Source organism: Ischnura elegans, chromosome 13 (assembly GCF_921293095.1).
Source record: "Ischnura elegans chromosome 13, ioIscEleg1.1, whole genome shotgun sequence".
NCBI lineage: Eukaryota > Metazoa > Arthropoda > Insecta > Odonata > Coenagrionidae > Ischnura > Ischnura elegans.
In genome coordinates, this window is record NC_060258.1 from 13,393,521 (window position 1) to 13,413,922 (window position 20,402).

The 20,402-nt window shown below is 37.9% G+C and overlaps 1 protein-coding gene and 1 long non-coding RNA gene across 3 annotated transcripts in view; one reads left to right on the forward strand and one right to left on the reverse strand.

Moving 5' to 3' along the window:
• LOC124170083 overlaps nt 1–20,402 on the forward strand; it is a 247,049-nt gene that overhangs the window by 17,563 nt on the left and 209,084 nt on the right. Inside the window, exon 3 of the mRNA XM_046548777.1 lies at nt 3,184–3,637. Coding sequence (XP_046404733.1) covers nt 3,184–3,637 — 454 coding nt within the window. The remainder of the gene's footprint in view (nt 1–3,183; nt 3,638–20,402) is intronic.
• LOC124170099 lies at nt 16,600–19,070 on the reverse strand. 2 transcript variants are annotated; one of them, XR_006867308.1, is made up of 4 exons: nt 18,572–19,070; nt 17,683–18,474; nt 17,513–17,604; nt 16,600–17,438 (listed from the first exon to the last, which is right to left on the reverse strand). It is a non-coding gene; the product is annotated as an uncharacterized LOC124170099 (long non-coding RNA). The 2 variants fall into 2 exon arrangements; XR_006867309.1 differs by having other exon boundaries at nt 17,683–19,070.

The window sequence follows — 20,402 nt, forward strand, 5'->3', positions numbered from 1 at the left end:
TGTTATGCGTCACTTTGCCGATACATCAACGACAGACGGTTGGTATTGTATTTTTGTAAACATCTATTCCTCTCCTAATTTGAAAACTCTTTCACGACATAAGATCCTCCAACAATGGCCTATTCCCCTACAAAATTATCAATTCCTATTTACATTGTTCCTATCTCATTTATTAGTAAATTTTAATGGATCTCGTCATAACTATACAAATAATTTAATTTAAGTTTGTTTTTAATAGCCATAGAGCAAATTATGTCTTCAACTCCCAGATATCCAGAATGATGAGGTATAACGAAAACTAGTCATAACAGTCCGAGAAGCCTTTAAGAATCTAGATTCTTCGAGAGAATATGCTAAAACATTCAAGAATATTCACGCATTAAATACAATACATATTGCTCTTAGATTTCGGCTTAATTCGGTACACGTATTGATTTCTCCATGTCCTCATCTAAATGTCATCCTTATTTCTGGCGAATTTCATCGTGAAATCCTGTTTTTTGTGTTTGTTATTTTCCATCATCTGTGAAGTATAATATAAGAATAAATTATCATGTGTTAACCTAGAAATAAGGAAATACATAAAACTGTTATAGTATAGAATATCGAATATCATTTGCTGAATAGAACATCAGAAAACACTTTCCCCTTTCGTCCTTCCATTACCTGCTCAATAATGTCTTCAATCGCTGCATTATATCTTTGAAATATTAGAGTTATTTATGAAACATCAATTATCGTATCAAGATTTCAACGGCGCGAAAGAATCGTATATGCATCGATCTACATTTCCTAATTCTTTTTTCTTGGCGCAATAGCGCTAACCATCGTAAGCTTGGCAGTGTTAGGTACTAAGGCCTACGATGGTAACTCTGCGCGTTTACACGACGTTTTGAGGTTACGCGCGTACGGATCAACGTCGGCACGATCGTAGAGTAAACGGGGTATTTAGTGATAAAAAGAAAAAAGAAGTTACAAAATCAGAAAGACGTTATATTGATAGGCAGGTAGTTGACCTTACTGATTTCAACTCTGGAATTTACACGATCAAGTTCTGTTTACTACTGACAATGTTCAACGGAGAGGTAATAATTATATTGCTTACCTTTTTTCCTAATTTTTTCTTAATCTTAATGCCAATATAATTTATTATCCTACAGGAAAGTATAGTCATTTCGAAAAAAACGATTGTTTTTAGTTTGCAACACACTGACGGACAGCTAAATTATGAGATGCTAAATCTGCGGAGCAAAAGCGTCGGGTATGAAGAATTTAGTAGATGTAAAGTATCGTACACCTGATATCGATAAATATTTTGTTGGTTTGTCTACGCTTTTTCCTTACCTTTACCTTAATACGCTTTTACCCTTGTGTGTTATTCGGCAAGGTAAATTTATACATCCTTCCACGAAAACGTCATATTTGGGATTTTCTAATTCTCAATATTAACACTCATGCTATTCATTTTTTTCTTTGTGTGCATCGTTGTCCACTTACCGGCTGATTAAAGATGAAAGCATGTCATACGGTTGATTGCCGTTATTTGCTTTTCCCACGTCAGAGATGATAAAAACGTGCAAGCCAAACAATTTATTTTGATTATCTTGGTTTTTGGAAACTAAAATAAAACGTCGTTGGTGAACCACGATCCTCACATTATTGAGATAATAATTCTAACCGAGTTTTCGAAAACTGATGATAGAGAATATTATGCTTGTTAGTGAAACTGGCCTTAAATGACTTTATTTTCCATCTGTGTAGCATTACATCCGCATTCATTTTATCCCTCATTTTTAAGTTTAAGGTTTTTCATTTTCATTCTTTTGAGTGACCAGTCGTGAAATTTTTCTGTCACTCCTGTTTCACCTAATGAATTACCATCCCATCATTCATTATATTTTACAAAATTCAGTGCTCATGTTTTTTTGGTAAATAAATATTTTGTGAATGGTTTAATGGTCAATTAAATGGTTAAATGGATCCAGGAAACGATATTTTACCTTTTAAATTATTTATAGCGAATATATTGGTGGTCAAAAAAATAACTGACGTATTGTGAGTGGAGATGTGGTATAAACGCCTCAAAGAGGATTGAAGCGCTATGACCGAAGACGAGCTGTAAAAATAATACAACACGAAACATTCAGTTGTTGAATTCATTGTACTTTTATTATCTTAATCTATAAATTTGAAAATACATCTCTTTTTACAAATTATGACAGTTAAAAGAAATAAACATAATCTATCTCTCAGTGCAATGGAGTGTAAGATATTATTAGTGAGTCTATCTTTAACCAACAAAACACAATCTGGATGGTTAACTCACGCGAGAGTATGCCATGCATAATCGTCCGTGTGAAAAAATACGGTGTACCCTAATCTAAGCCGCAAACAGACATCGTTTGGGCGAGAAACGTATTTGTTGTCATTGTGATTACCAATCTAATTGGAAAATGGACCTGTTTCAATTCAATTGGCACATCTTTTGAGATTCATGTAGTAATGCATGTCTCTTTAGAACTTTCCACTCAAAATGCTCGACAACTTTTTTTGTCAATTTTTAGTGACTAATCGCGTGCTTTTGCACCACCGTGGTGGGTTCAAATTACGAAGCATATTTAACTGGAGATCGAATTTTGTTGCAAACGGTGAGATGACATGCTTGGCAAATCCACTAAATTGAAAACATCTGGTGGAAAATTTAAAACTTCGCTGATATCACAACCTGTACCAATAGAAGAGATACGATACCACATCAGCAATACCGACGGTCGTCAAGCGGGAAGTAAGCCAAAAGAGCTGAATTTTCAGCATTTTTAGGTATTGTTTTTCAAATTTCACAGTAATTAACGCGGAAAATGACAATCAGTTACAATAATAAGAATGTGAATTTTTTTCTTTCCGATGATAAATGTTTCAACAAAGTGTGAACATTACCAGTAATTTAAATATGCAAAAGAAAATAGGTCTATAGGCATTAAAAACAAACTTTACATGTATTTGCCATGGAAATGATTCAGGGCCCAAAGTAAATTATAAGGTTAGAAAATCAGTCCAGTCACAGTCAAATAACTTCCAAGTCGAAGGCATTCAATATAATGCTTAAGATGATACATTTAAAGAGCATATTATAAATGTGAAATTATTAAGAATTTTTTACCAAAAAATACTTCTTACTTCCAGGGAGTGCAATGCTGCCGTGGAGATTTTCCTAAATAAGTTTCTGCGGCAGATCCGCTCTACCAATGACAATAGCTCACACCAGCATGGCGACGTGGTGTTCAATGCGCTCTCGATGGAAAAGGAAAGGATGAAATCCTTAACTGATATTAAAAGAGAGAACTTACCTGCATTGAAGAGTAGACTCATTGCTGCTTACGGTGCTAACAGTCCCGGGGACTGCTGTTGGAGAAGGAGATGGATGATGCCCACGGACGCTCTCCTCTTCCGGATCGAAAGAGAAGCGTTGAGAAAAATAGTTTCCTCGCCAGAACACAATGTGCTCGAGAATATGGACAGGGTGGCTGCGCCCAATTCGATATACTGGAGGAGTAATGTTGAGGATAATATAGTGGAAGAGGCTATCAACAGTTTCAACACAAGCGAAATACCGGAACCTCGTGCTCAGGGAAAAGATGTAAGTAAATGCTTACTGCTGTCACCATGCCTACATCTGCGTTTTCCTATATTTTATGGCTAATTTTACCCATTCGTTACAGTTTTTAGAGTGGAATTTACCAAAGAGATTGCAATATAGATACATCATGAATGCCACTTCAATTTTGGATGACTAATCATAATTAACCCTAACATGCCCAAGGTGACGAAATATAGGCCTGAAATTTAATCCCATGTAAAAGTGTTTTTTCACAATATTTTGAGTTAGTTTAAATTTTACACCGGAGATCGTAAGAATTTTTATCACTTCTGATGAAGTAGATGGTATTTCTTCTAGTATATTTATTGTTCGACATTGCGACGGTCCCGGTCCATTCCAACTTATTTAACACCGCCCATCCTTATTTTCTCCCCCCCCCCCTCTCTCTCTGTTGGCGTTGCTCTCAACAATAATATAACTCAAATATCCTCCTAAAATGCATAAATGCAAACGGCAGAAAGCAGATATTCGTGTTTTTGACCCTGTTTCACCAATTTTAAAAATCTAAAAAAAGAGGATTATACTTTAAGATACGAATAACGACGTATATTTTTCCGGCGTGTGAATTTTTTCCTACTTTTTTAAATTTAATTTTGAAAATCTTAAAATTATGTAAAAGTTTAGTTTTCGGTTCAAAAATTTTGAAAAAAATCATTATAAAAGACCATAATAGTATACACAATTTAAAATTAAGCTAACGATTTTTCAAAAATAAAGACTGGAGATATGGTTAAAAAAAACTAAGTCGTTTCAATTTTTTATGGGGTTATTTTCCATTGTTGAGGCTTAAAACTTAGGGTATGCCCATAATTTTGGATGGACTTTAAATGTATATGTTTTTATCAAAATATCGGGGGGTATTTTTTACCATCTTAACCTGCTATACCTTTTGGCAAAATTAATTGCTGTTTTAACGTCAAAATGCAGACTGAATATTTTTAAACAAATAAAGGGGATTGTTTGGGGAGATTAGGAAAGATTAAATGAAAATAAGTTTGTTGCAGATTGTGATCTACGTTACAGACCTACATCATTTGCTTGGTAGAATAAGTGTACTGCAGCATGGACAAACATATGAAAACGATATTAATCACGTATAGTGGCTTGCCACTCAAGTGCCTCTATTTACTCGCCGGAGAAGGTTGTTGCATGTGTCCTTAGGAGAAAAATAAGAGAAGAAAGTGGTTTATTACCTACAGAATGGAGTTAAATACATTATTTGCATTTTCAACGGGATATTTCTTAGCGTAAGTACACTCTTGAATCAGAATTACCGTAGCGCTTTATCGAATAGCTAGTATTTCTCGCATGGTCACCAAAATTAGAATATGTCACTCATTTCACTTTGTAAACAACCCTAGAAATGTACCCAATGGCTCACCGATTATATAATGATATATAAAGGAAGGAGGCTATTCATGGGAATAAATACTAACTCTGATTAAACCACTGGGACAAATAAGAATAAAAAAGAAATATGGGGTTTTTGGTAAGGTAAACTAAGTATTTGCTGCTGTGATGCCCATAAGCCTCGCTGCATATCAACGAAAAATCTAAAATTTTGTTTCGTTTCTGCAGTGGGTTTCTGTTCAAAAACAGGAAGTAAAGTACAGAATAAATAGTATTTGAAGCTTATGTCTGTGTCTATCAAATACTTTTTTTTACCTTTTCACGATCAGTAAGATCTGAACTCCGGCCGATTAGGGAAAACTATCTAAGTTCAATATTGTAGGTAAATAATAAAATACATAAAAGATAGATTTTCTGCTAGCAATGGATGTATTAAATCTTAATATGGGCATAAATAAATAATTAAAAAACGTTCGTTAAATAATTTTCATTAATCGCATAATTGTTTACCTGCCTTATTTTACTCCCGCATCGCGCTAGTGACGGAGCAATAACTGTTTTTCAGAAAATCAGCTGCCATAAGGAAGTCGACCAAAAGTAAACTGAGGTATTGTGCTTTCTTAAATAACTCTCAAGTCAATTGGTCCTTTTAGGAACTACTATAAAGCACGTTGATGATTTTAGCTTCGATATCTTCCAATCAAGGCTTTACCGCTCTACTCTCTAAGCGAAGTAACTGTTGTACCATGCGATGACGTCAGAAGGCGTTTCAGGTCCGTGACTTCAAGAAGTATTCCATAATTTTTAATTAGCATTTATTGAAGTTTGCGGAATTCTAGGAAAGTTTTGACTTACATGTTTGGAGTGGTGAGAAAATTTTCTATTCAATGAGAAAAACTAGCATATTGAACAAATTTCATGCATGTTCCCCATTCCTACGTCTTTGGCAGCGAAGTACCCATTTGTGTTATGAGTTGTCCCGTTATTTCCCCTTCCCCTCATTTCAACAGTAATAATGACTCCTCCACCTCGGCGCAAAAATAAAAGCCGCGAGTAAACTCAGAAAAAAAACTTTTTCAAATAATACTTTGAAATTGCACAAGATTGAAGGCAGAGAGTGAGAAAGAAACAGGCCTACAGACAGGCCCGCAAACAAAAAATTCAGCCATTTCAAGAGGGGAAAAGAAGTAAGGAAAGCCGGACATACTATGCCTAGATCTCAGCGTGGTTGAAATAAAAGTTAGCAGACAGCAATTATTTAATGAACTTCGGCTCACAGAGGTATCATCTGCTGTAAGAAACTGTAATGCATGAGAAAATTACTTTCATATATTTAAGAAAGGGAGGGAGAAAGGATTTGCCAAGTTTGGGGAAGAATTTACATACCGACGTACAGTTTGGAGACAGTGAGAAAAGACGCAACTAAAATGATAAAATAGATCCCGGGAAAATCCAGGGATATAAGAAGGTTTTCATTATTAAATCTAGAGGAATGACTTTGGAGAAAAAACCACAGAGATGGGAAGGACAAAGGGTGGAGGGGGATTGAAAGGGTAGGTGGAAAGAGAGGCCGCATGCCAATAGAAATGGAGAGGTGGGAGTAAGTAGGATAGCAAGGAAGAGGTGGGGGAGAGAAGTTCCCGAAAGAGTAACTGAGGAAGGAGTGAGGATAGGATAAGCAGATCTATGCGGAAGGGATTGAAGGCGGAAGAAAATAATCAACGCAATACGGAGGAAGAGGGTGGCTTGACTAAAATACCCTGTAGAGGTGTAAGTCAGTTAGGGGGTTGGTGCCACAAGGGTTCAAGGGGTAGCCAGGCCGCAGATTTGCCGTCGAGTTGATGTTCCTTTGCCGGGATGACTTTTGTGGACCAGATCGGAACATGAACGGTTGAATGAATTTTTTTACGCCTCCTTCCCTTCAAATATTTCTTCTGTGTCATTGCTAGCTCCGTTAACATTTTCTCCTCGCATATCTTTCTGTATTTTTCGGTCTTGGATTCATCGTTTTCATTTCTGCAACGTCAGAAGAGGTCCTTCCCTTTCAATCCAATAAGTCCTCTCACACATGCTCGTAGCTCAGTTTAAAGCCTTTCTCCTCGTCCCTTGGATGGAACAAGAATAGTTCATTATTTGTTTTCCTTTGATAAAAGGACAAATGTTAAGAAATACGAGAGCATGATTCAATTTTGAAACCGAAAATTTTATTTTTGGTCTATTTCTCATTTTAAGAAATTCGCAAAAGTTTATGCTTCAACATTATATTCTGTGAGCCATTTTCTGGGTTTTTTTTTGGAGGAGGTGACCTATCACTAGCACGCAATAGGTATCTGCAATCCTAGATGAAGATGCCATTTCCTGGATAAGAGAACATTTCAGAGATCACGAGCAGAGATTAGTATTAGACAATGCAGCCTCCTACGAGGTTAAAGTCACTTCTGACGTTCCTTAGGCTTGTATCATAGGCCCACTCCTATTCCTTCTCTATATTCACGATGTTGTTGAAATAGTACTCAGTAAACTGCGATCATTTGCAGACGACGTAGTAGTTTATAGTGAAATCTATAACAGTAAAGTAGGAATGAACCAAGGCCCTTAAAATATAAGGTTGTCTCGCTCACGGATCGGGCTCCTTTTGGCTTGACGTCACCATCGACCATCAGACAAGCGCTCCTTGAGTTTCCCTGCCCCTTTGCTCACTCAGCTGGTGGTGTACGACTCATTTTTACAAAAAAGCCCTCTTTTCGAAAATGTATTTCGTTAAAAGTTCTTTCACTCCATGTGAAAACATGGGAGAAATAAGTTTTCTGGCCTCAAATTTGACAAGCATTGAAGGAAAATGGTCGTCTCCCCACTCGTTGAAATAAACTCGCGCAACATATCAATTAATCGAGGGTTATAATAGCTGTAACGCTAGAGACGGTGATCAATGGATTCAGCAGGAGAGAGGAAGGGAACCAGGGGTAATGACAGTCAGACAAACTGTGAGTAGCGTTTATTGTCTTCACTCGATTACATCCCGCGCACGAGTGCCGCGCGCCAAAAGTACCTCGGTGTCTCGACGTGCCCCTCGCGACATCCTCCGAAGACCTCATTGACTCCCGATGTCGTCAGTGAATCGCGCGTCTAGGCACAAAGTACGCTGCTGACTCTTTAGGTGAGAAGGAGTACAGAAATGTAAATGGGAAGGGGGAAGTGGGAGGGAGTGGGTGGAAGAAGGAATGCTTACGCAGGCAAAGTCGCATCTTGGGGACAAGACGAGAAAAGTACAGGCGAAAAGAAATGAAAAACAAGTCATAGGTTGGTCAGCATCATTACACAGCGCACAGCTTTAGTTCCAATAGTAAAAATAGGTGATGCATAGCGATGCATGCTTGCGGTATACATAGATTGAGAGTGGTTGTAGACACGCGTAAAAAGTTTCGATAGATTTGGATTAGATGGATCGTGATACGGAAATGACGGCGTCGCCAGAAAATGACGGCGATTGACCAATGTGCATGTTAATATACCTGTTGATGCCTTTATCAAAGCAAATATAATGCTAGTAAGAAAACAAAGAACAAATGACGACAGATTTACGCACTTGAAAATCATTAACGATACGTAGAAATGGAAATAAGTAAACTCCCTTTTGAACCTCGGATTTTGGGAAATTTATGCTTCATTTTGATCTCAAACAAATTAACTCAACTATGAAGCTGATTTCCATATTCAAGGATATAAAATAGGCAGGACTATGTAGCAGAGCTTCATCTCCAATGCTTAGCATTCTAATTAATGACGATAATGGAGACGTAGAATTTACTTTTTGTAAAAACATTTAAGTGCAAAAAGGGTATTATAGGCCATCTATCTAACAGCTTTAACGCAGAGCCTTAGTTTTTTAGGTGCTCAAAGAAAATGTTAGTGTCAAATTAGAAGCTCTAGTATGCATTAAGAATACCTTAAAAATCCATGACTGAACGAGGCAAATACTGTATAACCAGACTATCAATATTTCAAGCTATTTCATTGATTGCAAAGGTAAATGTGTTATTTCAGTCATTAACAGAAGGGATTACACTAACTAATATTATGTTTGATTTATAAAGCAATGGGTGTAAGAAAGGCTCTCACCAAAGGGCATAGCCGGATATAAAGGTGATAAGTTCCCCCTTTGGGATTTTTCCCGTCCCTAGGGTATGCGATTTGGGATCAAATAGGACAAACCTCCCCACATTTCTAGCCGGCTAGATGCCCACTAGGGCCGGCTAGATCGAAAATACGATTTTCACTCTTTTTTAAATATCTCGGTCAAGAATGCTTTTTTTAAATGTGGTTTGCGGCTTTTGTAACCTTATTTAATGGAGAAGATTTTCAATTGTTTTCAATATTTTTGAGTGGGAAAAGAAGATATATCGTCGATTTGAAAATTTCTAATGTATGCTTGAGAGAGCCAAAAAAAAATAAAAACGTTTTCTGGAGGTGTTTTTAATACCTTTTGGCTGGTATATTGGCCGGCTATGCTCTTTTACCACCGAGCACTGAATAAATTTGCCCGTAGAGCAGGTTTAAGTTTCGACTTGAATTCCGCGCCAAAAACGTTTTTCTCGGGCGACGCCATGTTAATGACGTGTGAACCTCGTGATATCTGCATTGCTTGCATAAGGAGTGCATTGTCATGTATGTTATTTAGAGTATAAATAAACAGTAGATAAAACAGAGAATTTTGAATGGGTGGGAGGAAACCGTACGTATATTGTTGTGTGCCGTGAATCTTCCTCTCGTTTAACACGAGAAAAGTATTTTTTTGTGGTGCCAAACGACCCAGACCGAGGATGGTGGTGGTACGACGCTGCACGGAGATAGCATAATCCTTCAAAGATAGGCTGTAATAGAATTTGTGAGGGCCATTTTCAATCTTTTATGCTTCTCAAACGGATTTAATTTCCATTACTCCTTTTGTTGTCTTTGGCCTAACGCCGCAAAGAATTCGTATGTGCTTAACTATCTACGCTTTCATCGGGAAATTTTACTTTTTAATTGCAAATATATAATTCTGTTTCAATTTATATTGGATTTAATTATTATCGTCTGCATATTTTCCCTGGTTTTCACACTTTGTTTATATTTTCGGTATTAATAGCCAACCACTACAACGGAAAAGTTCTTCGACGCTAACTTGATGTGTCAAATAGTACAAAATACATGATTCATTCAAAAATTAAAGCATCCACGATAATTGCCGAGATTACTTTCTCACTCGAAGCTCTAAAGATCTCATCTTAAGCAGTTTCATTTCAATGAAATGATTCGTTTTGAGAAAAAAATTATTCATAGTCTCGGTTGATAACGCCAGTACATTACGAAAATCAGCCAGAACGAAATTAACGTTTATTTCCGCCATGATGATAATTTTTAAGCCACTATTCCACCAACCCAGAGTGTTTACAGCTTCTTGAAGCATTTTAAACGCGACATTCATGAAATTCACACGTCACGCGGCGTTCAGGAGATCGAAATACAAAAGAATTTTATGCATTACATGAATTGTTAATCTCCTGAACCATTTTAAAGTTTTAGGATCACAGGGAGAATATGCCATGGTGAATACCCCCCGTGAATCTATTACATGACGAGATAGTTTTCTTGTCGTAATTCAAAATAAGCATTCTGCGTAAAATGTCAATCCTAGCGATCTTGTTCCGATTTAATATGCTCTGAATAACAAAATATGTGTCTATTATTTTTTTAATCAAAAAGTATTACCGATAACATGCTGAGGATACTTTCCTTCATGTGAAGTTGAAAGTTAACGGCGATGGGGGACCACTTCTTTCTAAAATTAAACTATCCTGAATTTAAATTAAATGATATAAAGTTAGTGCTTTTTTTGATTGGTCAAAATTAAAAATCTTCGTAAACAATTAAAAAAATATTAGAGAAAAATTTGAAGCTCAACATAATGAAACTTACTTATATCAAATAATCCCTTTCCAAGTTTCCGGACATTAAAGAATAATAATAATAATAAAATAAAATCATCGGTAAATTTATTCCTGATAAAGTAGAGGATGACTAACAATGAATTAGTGGAGAAATATTGAAAAAATAGAGAACAGAGAAATTATTTACAACACTAACAACACAATTAAGAAAAAATACTTCGTAAACAACAGCATGCACTTTCGCAGGGCTCCAGTGACAGAGGAAGGCTCAAAACCAGATTAGACGCTAACTGTAGATGCCTGAGAACCTGCTGCCGACGTCAAAGATTACCCGACACCACTTAGCAAAGGGAAAGCAAAGAACGGAGCTTTCATGTTCAATTGCATTAGGCTCAACTATGTGGAAATTAATACACAAAAATGAAAAGGAGACTTCGTTCATTTCCACAGATTTATTATGACGGTACGACATGTTTCGAACCATAGAGGTCATTATCAAGTACATCAATTTCGAATGTTAAGCAAACATTTATGTACTCTTTGAAGGGGTTGAGGAAAAGAGTGGAAGGAGTGGGTGTCAGGAGGGGGGGAAGGGGCTGGGTTGGAAATCCTATGTGGGGGTTGTATTGAGAAAACAACCGTTGGAGGACAGCGCTGGTGAGACGGAGGGAGGCGGTGCGGTTGGTGGACTGGAAAGGGTTTTTCCGTGAGTCGGGGTTAAGGAAGAGGTAGGTAATTAGAGGGTGTGGAGTGGAGTGGTAGGGTTCTGGATTTTTGTCCGTCCGTGATTTTAAGGCACACTTGTAGGAGTGGGGAAAAACTTTCATAAAGGATGTCGTTAAGTGGTTGACCGTTGGTCATATTCCTCCTTATTTCTAGTTCCTCCATTTTATCCAATTAGCTTCCTTTCTTCTCTACATGTAGTATCTCCGGCACAAAATCGCTATCATGATTTTCTTCCCAAAGATGTTTCGCAGTCACACCTTTTGGATGGAGAACATCTCGGGAGGACGAAAGTGTTTTAGAAATACCATGGAATTAGAAATTACATGGAATTGCCCAAGCGAAAACCGTAATAGGAGAAAAACTTTAAAATTTGTCGACGAGATAGGCCAACGTATGACACCTCCGATAGAACAAACACGAGTATCTGGGAACTCGGTTATTGACCTCGCTATTAGCAAAAACTTTAACAGGTACATGAAATCGTAAATAGTATGACAAGTGACATGTATCCTGTCATGATAAGAATTGGCACGACACCAGTTTTAGAACCTGAAAACACATTACGATTATTCTACAACCTAGCTAACTGCAAGTGTTTCAATATGAAATGGAAAAGTGCCTACGCGCCATTTTATCTAAAATGAAAGCCGATCTCGACTTGAGGATCCAATTCTACGGGAAGTTCATCAGTGAGGCAATGAGCAAAGCAATTCCGAATAAGAAAAAGCATTGTGACCGCATCTATCTCCTGCTCATCAATACCTAAGAAAAAATTATGGAAATAAATTTCTGGAGAAGCAAATACCAATTAATAGGAATTAGGCCATTCAAAAATAGGGTGAAGACTAGTGGAGCCTATTCACTCATTCATCTGACGGCCTGGGTGTTCGGAGTAACACCTGGTCATCCACACGAAAGGATTGCGTTTTACCCTTTTGCCTTGAATTCCTTATACGATCAGCTTCATCCAATCTCCCAAGCACAAACCTAGCCACCTCCTCACGAGACCTAGTTCTATCCGGTATTTCTAAAACACTTTCGTCCTCCCGAGACGTTCTCCGTCCAAAATGGACTTCCATAGGAGTTAATCCTGTAATTTCATGTACTATTTTATTTATGCATTTATATTTAGGTAATTGAACGTTATACGGCCGTTAAGCAGTTGAAAGAAAAATAAATTCTCCAAGGCCGTACTATTTGCTGGGCAAAAACGCGGGGGGCAGGGATTTGAGGGATGGCAGTGGGGTGATACACAAAAATAAACCTGAAAGACAATGAAGCAAACAATCATGCAATCTCACTTGCTCACCTAGCAGGTTTGTTCTAGGGAACAAATTTCCTCGCAGTTCTCAATCACACACACACACTCAGGATTATGAAGCTTCCGCTTACGCCAGTGACATGCACCAAAGAAAAAGATAAAATAATAGGAGATTCATGGGCACACTCACGAACCTTGCAGATTTGCTCCAATTTACAAATGTACGTGTGGGACACACGCACTCATAGTATGCCCACAGTTTTGTGAAACTCTCGCTTACGACAGTGACCGTGAAACTCTAGCGAGAACGGTTGTATGTTCCCAACAATGGTCTCCGACACCTGGTGTTTCTCCTGCCAAGTACGCCTCCTCAAAGAATAAGGTAATAAATTTCTAAAACTTAGGCCAAGTAATGACTTTCGGATGAACGGGTTGAAAAAAAAATTGGTCTAGCATCAAGGGCGGGAAGGCATGGAGCAAATAATGGGGAAAGGTCGGTTTTTGCGAGGGGGCGGGGGATTTGAAGTGGGGTGGCGGAAAGACGTTGGGATGTGTAGGTATGGGGAGGGGGGAAGGAGAGTTATGGATCGGGTGGAAGGGAGCCGTCACTATATGTTTTGTTGATGTTTGAAATCAAGGAAAAAGGCAAGATGTTAATGGCCCTTAGTCTTTTTCACGATTTTGCCTCGGTGTTTTGGAGTGAGGACAGATTAATAAAAGGCTAATGAATGATCTGAGACAAGTTTAAATAGCCTGACATCATTGACGGTGATTGAATGAGAATTGTAAGTCATATGATGAGCTATAGACGACTTATTGTAGTTGCCGAGTCTAAAGCATGCAGCGTTCTACTCGAATTGTGTGTTTAATTTCCTCCGTATCTGCCCGATATAGGATATATTTCACTCAAGACATGTTTTTTTTTATAATTTACGGGCTTCTGGAGGGGTTCAATCGGGTTTTTGGGGTTCACAAGGAGAAAGGATCTAGCAGGTTAAGATGGTGAAAAGTGTCCCCTGAGATTTAGAAAAATAGAAAATATACACTTAAAGTGCATCCAAAATAATATGTTTCCCCAAAGTTTCAGGGCTCAACAATGGAAAGTAACACCAAAATAAATTTAAACACGAATTTTATTTTTTTAACCATTTCTCCAGTTTTTATTTTTATAAAATCGTTATCTTGATTTTAAAATGTAAATACAATTACTTTCTACCATTCTGATTTTTGTCAAAATATTTTGACCGAAAACTCAACTTTAACATAAGTTTGAAATATTTGAAATTAAATTAAAAAATTTAGGAAACAATAGACACGCCGAAAAAATATATTTTGTTACCCCTACCCTGAAGTATAATGTAAATTATTTTCAGATTTATAAAATTGATGAAACACTGTCAAACACACGAATAACTGCTTTGCGCCATTTGCATCTATGTATTCCAAGAGGATATTTGATTTGATTGTTGAGAGCAACTATTGTTGATCAGTTTCTAATATTATTGATTAAGAATAGACATTAACATAAACAATGCCTATCACACTTAGATTGATCGTACTTTTATTGTTTATAACCAAAATTTTAAGCTTGAATATCCTAATTACTGCGCGAATATGACAGAAGCGGTGATAATTGGTATATAATCTTTTCGAATACGCATAAAGGCCGTCACCCTGAACAAATCATTGCGCAGGTTAGTATTGAAAACATTTGTTGAAATTGCGAGAATTCAAGCCTGCAATTAGAGGAGGGCCTATTTTCCCCTCTGGCAGCAGTGCATTCTCTTGTGCGTTGTACCAATAGCTCGCTTTACGCGAAGCAATTTTGACTGCGCTTTCGTACATAGGTAATATTGCGCAATGATGCGTCCCGAGTAAAACGGCCTAAGTACAGAATTTACGGCACAAAATATCATTGCACCAGTCCACGTCACTAATTTCCTTAGAAATTCCTTCATAAACTAAGCTGTGTTAAGCGACTTTTTGTGTGCGATTATTTCCTTGCAGCGAATGCCAAACCTTGCACATTTTTATCCATATTCTGTCTCCTTGTGGACATGACTGTCCATTAGAACAGATATATTGGCTTTAATGTAATGCTCTACCAATGAAGTTATAAATAATATTTTGTAAAACCAAGAAATAGTATGGGTATACAATTTAAAAATGAATTCATATGCTTCAGTAGCTACGCTTTATGGCAAAATGATTTTTTATATTACATTTTAAAAATAATTTTAAACAATGTCTCCATTGTCATGTTGAATAAAAACTTTTGGGCTATGTCGCCGCGTCAGATTTTGGGTGGCCCCAACGTTTCCCGACCGATGCTGGTCGCTTTCTCAAGGGAATCTGAGGAGGTTGGATTTAAAATTGATATATATAGGTATACGTGTCAGGTGGTGGGGAGAGGGGAGTGAGAGGTTGAAGGGGTAGGTTGTCGATTATTTTTGCCGATTACGGGTTGCCAAGTATGGCTGATTTTAAGGCCAGTGTCTCTGTTGAAGTTGTTTTTCTCCTCTTTAGATATTTCTATTGCTTCTCTCGTTGACGAAGTCCGCGGTAGCCGAAGAATGTCTCCATTATATAATACCATTCATAGAAAAGAGCGAAAAAACACTTTTTATTTTGTTACAACAAACGTTTCGTTATACCATCGTTAACATCGCAATCTCTAACCCTGTCAGTTATTTCATAGGGTATCATATCTCTTCGCGTTCCTAAACTTGGAAATGGAACCCTCTATAACTCAACTTCGTATGGCATAGGGCAGATGCCTGGTTCCTTTGGAACACAATAATTACACATTTCTCAAGTTCAAATACCACCATTGCGCCCTCCGAATGTGGTTCTCTGGTTCCTTTTCCGTCTCAGCAAATACCAGGTGCCAACGGACGAGAATATTCGATCTCTCTTATTTTATTCATATGATCCGATGTACAATAGGAAGTTGGCGTCCGAAAGATATGGCTAACTTCGTTCGGAAGAAACTGCTGTTGAATTTATTTAAAAATTTTTGTCTATTTTTCAGAGTGCGGTCTGACAGAGATTCTCATCCTAGTTTATCTTACAAGGGGAATACACGACCTTCGGGTGGCCGATTGAGCTCAAATTTTCTGATTCGGTAGATCATGGCTATCAATTCAATACGCCGAAGCAAGACGACGCACTTCTCAACATTTTTCGAGAAAAAAGCAATTAAAAATCGTAAAAAAACGGGTCTACGGTATATATCTGGTATTTCTTACCCATTTAGAAAAGACAGGAGTGGCCTAGTAGTTACGGCGATTGCTAGATTAAGTAAGAATGGCGATTTCGATAATTTTTTAGATAATAATAAGTCCTGAAAGGGGTAGAAAATGAAGGAAGGGCTATTAGGGTGGCCCAAAAAAACTCTTTTTTTGAAAGTTTGTGGGGCGACTTCATTTTATGGTGCAATTTCATGTATAAACGACCCACAAAAAAATTCGGCTCGATTGCACAATATTTGACCCTGCCGAAACGCGTTTAAAAATTTTCGGCTAGGATGTAAGGCATTTTGCCTACTTTACAGGGGCTATTTTCCGTTTTCTCCGGTATTTGCTGCAGAAATTGTTGTTAAATAGAATAAATACAATACTTGTTGATAAAAATTATTATTATAAAATCAGTTATTTTATTATTAATTCGTTAAAAATGGTTTACATAAAATTTACAACCTTTTTTTTCCGTACTTATCGAACATTCTTCTGTGCTTCTGCACCACTAATAGCAAATGCTGTCTCTCACGTTCATTACAGGTAAGGTTTTTCTGTAACAGATATTTTTTGATGAGGGACACACCCCTTTCGGCGGTGTCATTGACGACTTTAATATGTTTTATAACATTAAATCCTTTCAGGTACCTTTCATCGAAAATCCAATCCTCGGGGTCTCTTGACAAAAAGCCTTGATCAATGCCCGTAATGTCGAAGAAACGTCGAGAATTAGAGGAAACGAAATCGCTCAATTCCAAATCCTTAATGCCACAATTGGGAGGAAGTTGCGCTCGAGGGCTGCAAACATGCACTTCCTTTAAAAAAGAGCTGACCATCGCCCTCTTACAAGGCAATGAAACATTGGGATCAAATAAAGATAAGCAAACTAATGTTCCTGATAAATACCATAAATGGTTGCAAAATTTTTTAAATGCTGCTTGGTAGTGTTTCTCTTCTCTACTAGCCAACGTTTTCAGAAGTTCAAGATCACGGGCTGGCGCACTAAATGCCACTGGACATGTGTACCAGGACTTAATGTACACGGAAGCTACAAAACAACATATTTGAAACACGTTGTCACTCTCTTTGGTTGAAAGGTTCAATTGCTTTCCAAACATCCATACTTTGAATGAATAGATTGCCTTTGCCATCCACCGCGACTTGCTGATGGAGCCAGGCTTCTTAAACTGATAGGCTGTGGTTCCTGGAACTGAACCACCCAAGAAAATAATAACCAACTCCAGAAGTTCCCTGTAGTCGTCACGCGGCTGAAATACCTGGAAATAAAGAAATAATGATGAATTAAGGTGGAAATAGATGTGGGTGCATAAAATGTGAGGTAGTTTCTTACCTTAAGTTGGTTGCAGCAAAATATAATGATTTATTTTTTGTCGTTGATCTTCCGCAAACTACCCCGTGTTGTCGCTGCAGTGCGGTACCGCGCTGTAAGCATAGTAAAAATAAAAGTTTAGTTAATGTCCCTGCATACGTGGAAATATATTAGCAAGCGTTTCAAAATACCTTTGTCGATATTTTTCCAATTATCCTTTAGACAATCAACAAATGGTAAAGTTGCCTTCTTAGAAACACTTATCAATGAATCAAATACAGCAGCGAGGACTAGTTCAAGTATATGGTGTCTGCAAGCAAGCTCCAGCAGCTCTTTTCCCAGTTTTCGCTGAATATGAACACAGGCTCCATTTACTCGTCCACTATTCACGGTTGTGGTATCGAAGACGAGGCCTATAACTCGCTCCTGAAGTTCCCAACTTGTCAAATATTCAACCACTGCAGTAGCTTCCTGAATCCCAGTGCCCCTTTTCAATTCCGGAACGCCAAGAAGCTGCTCAACTCCTTCTCCAGATACCAATTGGCAACCGATCAGCATTGCCTTCTGCATCTAAAGGAAGGGACGAAACCGCAATAAATGGTCTGATGTGCCTACAGACTATGGAAGATATTGAAAATAAATAATGGAAAGGACAAATAAATTACGATAAATACCTTCACTGCTGGGCAATAGCTTTCCATCCCAATGGACGACCAAAGGAACATCCGGAGTGAACTCTTGTTTAATCATAATTGCCATTTCCTCTCTACATTCCGACCTTTTTCGCTGTAAATGTGAGCGGGAAGAAACTATCTGCACCTCCTTCTCAGCAAAACCCAAAGATTTCGCTGTGGCCTGAGCAACCGCTTTTATTAGCATGGATCCCCCACCGGAAGACGTCAGAGTTCGATCTAACGCAGCAGATACCATTGAGTCATTTACAATGTGAATCTTGCGCTTCTTAGGCTTGCTCGGTGTAAAGTCTGTAAAATGTGTAGTGCAACAAAAATTATATGACCTACATAAATAAAATTATTCATAAATTTTAGCTTGATAATTCATACATACAAAACTACATACCATCATCGGTGTCTTCAGCCGTGCTCGTATCGGAAGCCTCGGAAGAAACATGGTTTTTAAAGAGCTCATTCGTCTCCTTTGTACTTCGTTCTTTCGCCTTCTCCGCTGCAAGTTCCTTCTGATGATTCCTTTTACGATTGTTTTCCTGCATGGCGCACGATACCTTATCGATGCCGCCCATATACCCAATGCGGTCACTTTGCATGCTCACGTAAAATTGGCGGTCATCATCTATTTTAATGAGCTCCATAGCTTTCTTATGACCAATGTCGAGCAGCCTGTCCAGCTTGGATGTAAATAATTGTCTCTTCATATCACTCTTCCTGCATTTGAGGCCCTTATCTTTTCGTAACCTCCTATATTCCCTATACACGTTTAATAGTTTCTTAATAACATCACGGGCGTTTTGAGTTGGTATGTTTGCTTCTGCCCAAAATTCCAGCAATGCGCTCCCCGTGTGTCTGGCGACGTCTTTGGATTTAGCAGTGCCCGGCGTGGAGTGCAGTCTAGCAAAGTAACTCTTCAAAACTTCTCGCAATGTAGGAAGTTTCCCATTTCTCGGCAAGTTTTCATCGAAACAGTCACCAACGAGCCAAATATTGGTATTCCTCCTAGTGATTCCTCCTCCTATAACTCTTCTCAGCCATTTCGAAGTAAAATCACACAAACTCCTAGAAAAATAACTCAGAGACACACGGTTTCACCTCTGAAAACATGAACTGCTTTCACGAATGCTACCGCTTGTTTTGTCACTGGAGTCTTCAGGGGCGGGAGAGTCGCGCTACAATATGGCTGTGATCATGAAGTGCCGTTGTCTTCTTGCATCGTCGTAGGAAAATGATGCCGCCTTGCAACATTGTTCTAATGAAGCATTGACTGAGTTTACTTTTGCCGCCAAACGATAACCGTGCTGCTTTGAACGCTTTCTTGATTACCTTTTTATCCAATTATAACGAGAATAAGCGAATCTATCATGCCGTAGAAGGCTTTTTGTCAAGAGACCCCGAAGATTGGCTTTTCGATGAAAGGTACCTGAAAGGATTTAATGTTATAAAACATATTAAAGTCGTCAATGACACCGCCGAAAGGGGTGTGTCCCTCATCAAAAAATATCTGTTATAAGTATGGAAAAAAAGGTTGTAAATTTTATGTAAACCATTTTTAACGAATTAATAATAAATTAACTGATTTTTAATAATAATTTTTATCAACAAGTATTGTATTTATTCTATTTAACAACAATTTCTGCAGCAAATACCGGAGAAAACGGAAAATAGCCCCTGTAAAGTAGGCAAAGTGCCTTACATCCTAGCCGAAAATGTTTAAACGCGTTTCGGCAGGGTCAAATATTGTGCAATCGAGCCGAATTTTTTTGTGGGTCGTTTATACATGAAATTGCACCATAAAATGAAGTCGCCCCACAAACTTTCAAAAAAAAGTTTTTTTTGGGCCACCCTTAGGGCTATATAATAACCTTTCAAAAGAAGATTTTGTATTTATTTGTTCTAACTAGGTATATTAGGGTATTGCGAGGGTAAATTCTCTTCTGTAGGGGTAGGGACAGAATAATGACATTTAAATAATTAATTGGGAGGGAGATACACCCTATCGACGGATATACGTGACGGATACTCGTATATAAAAGTGGACAGAAACTTGGCGTCGGCATTATGCAACTCTTAAAAAATGGCGCCAAGAGGGACAACAGTTTAACGTCCCATCCGACGGACGGTGTACTGCACTTCTGGTTTAATGCACATTACACGCAGGGATTGAATTTCGAAATGCTCTAAAATTATTGAACGAGATTTGGACGTGGATGCCAGTACAC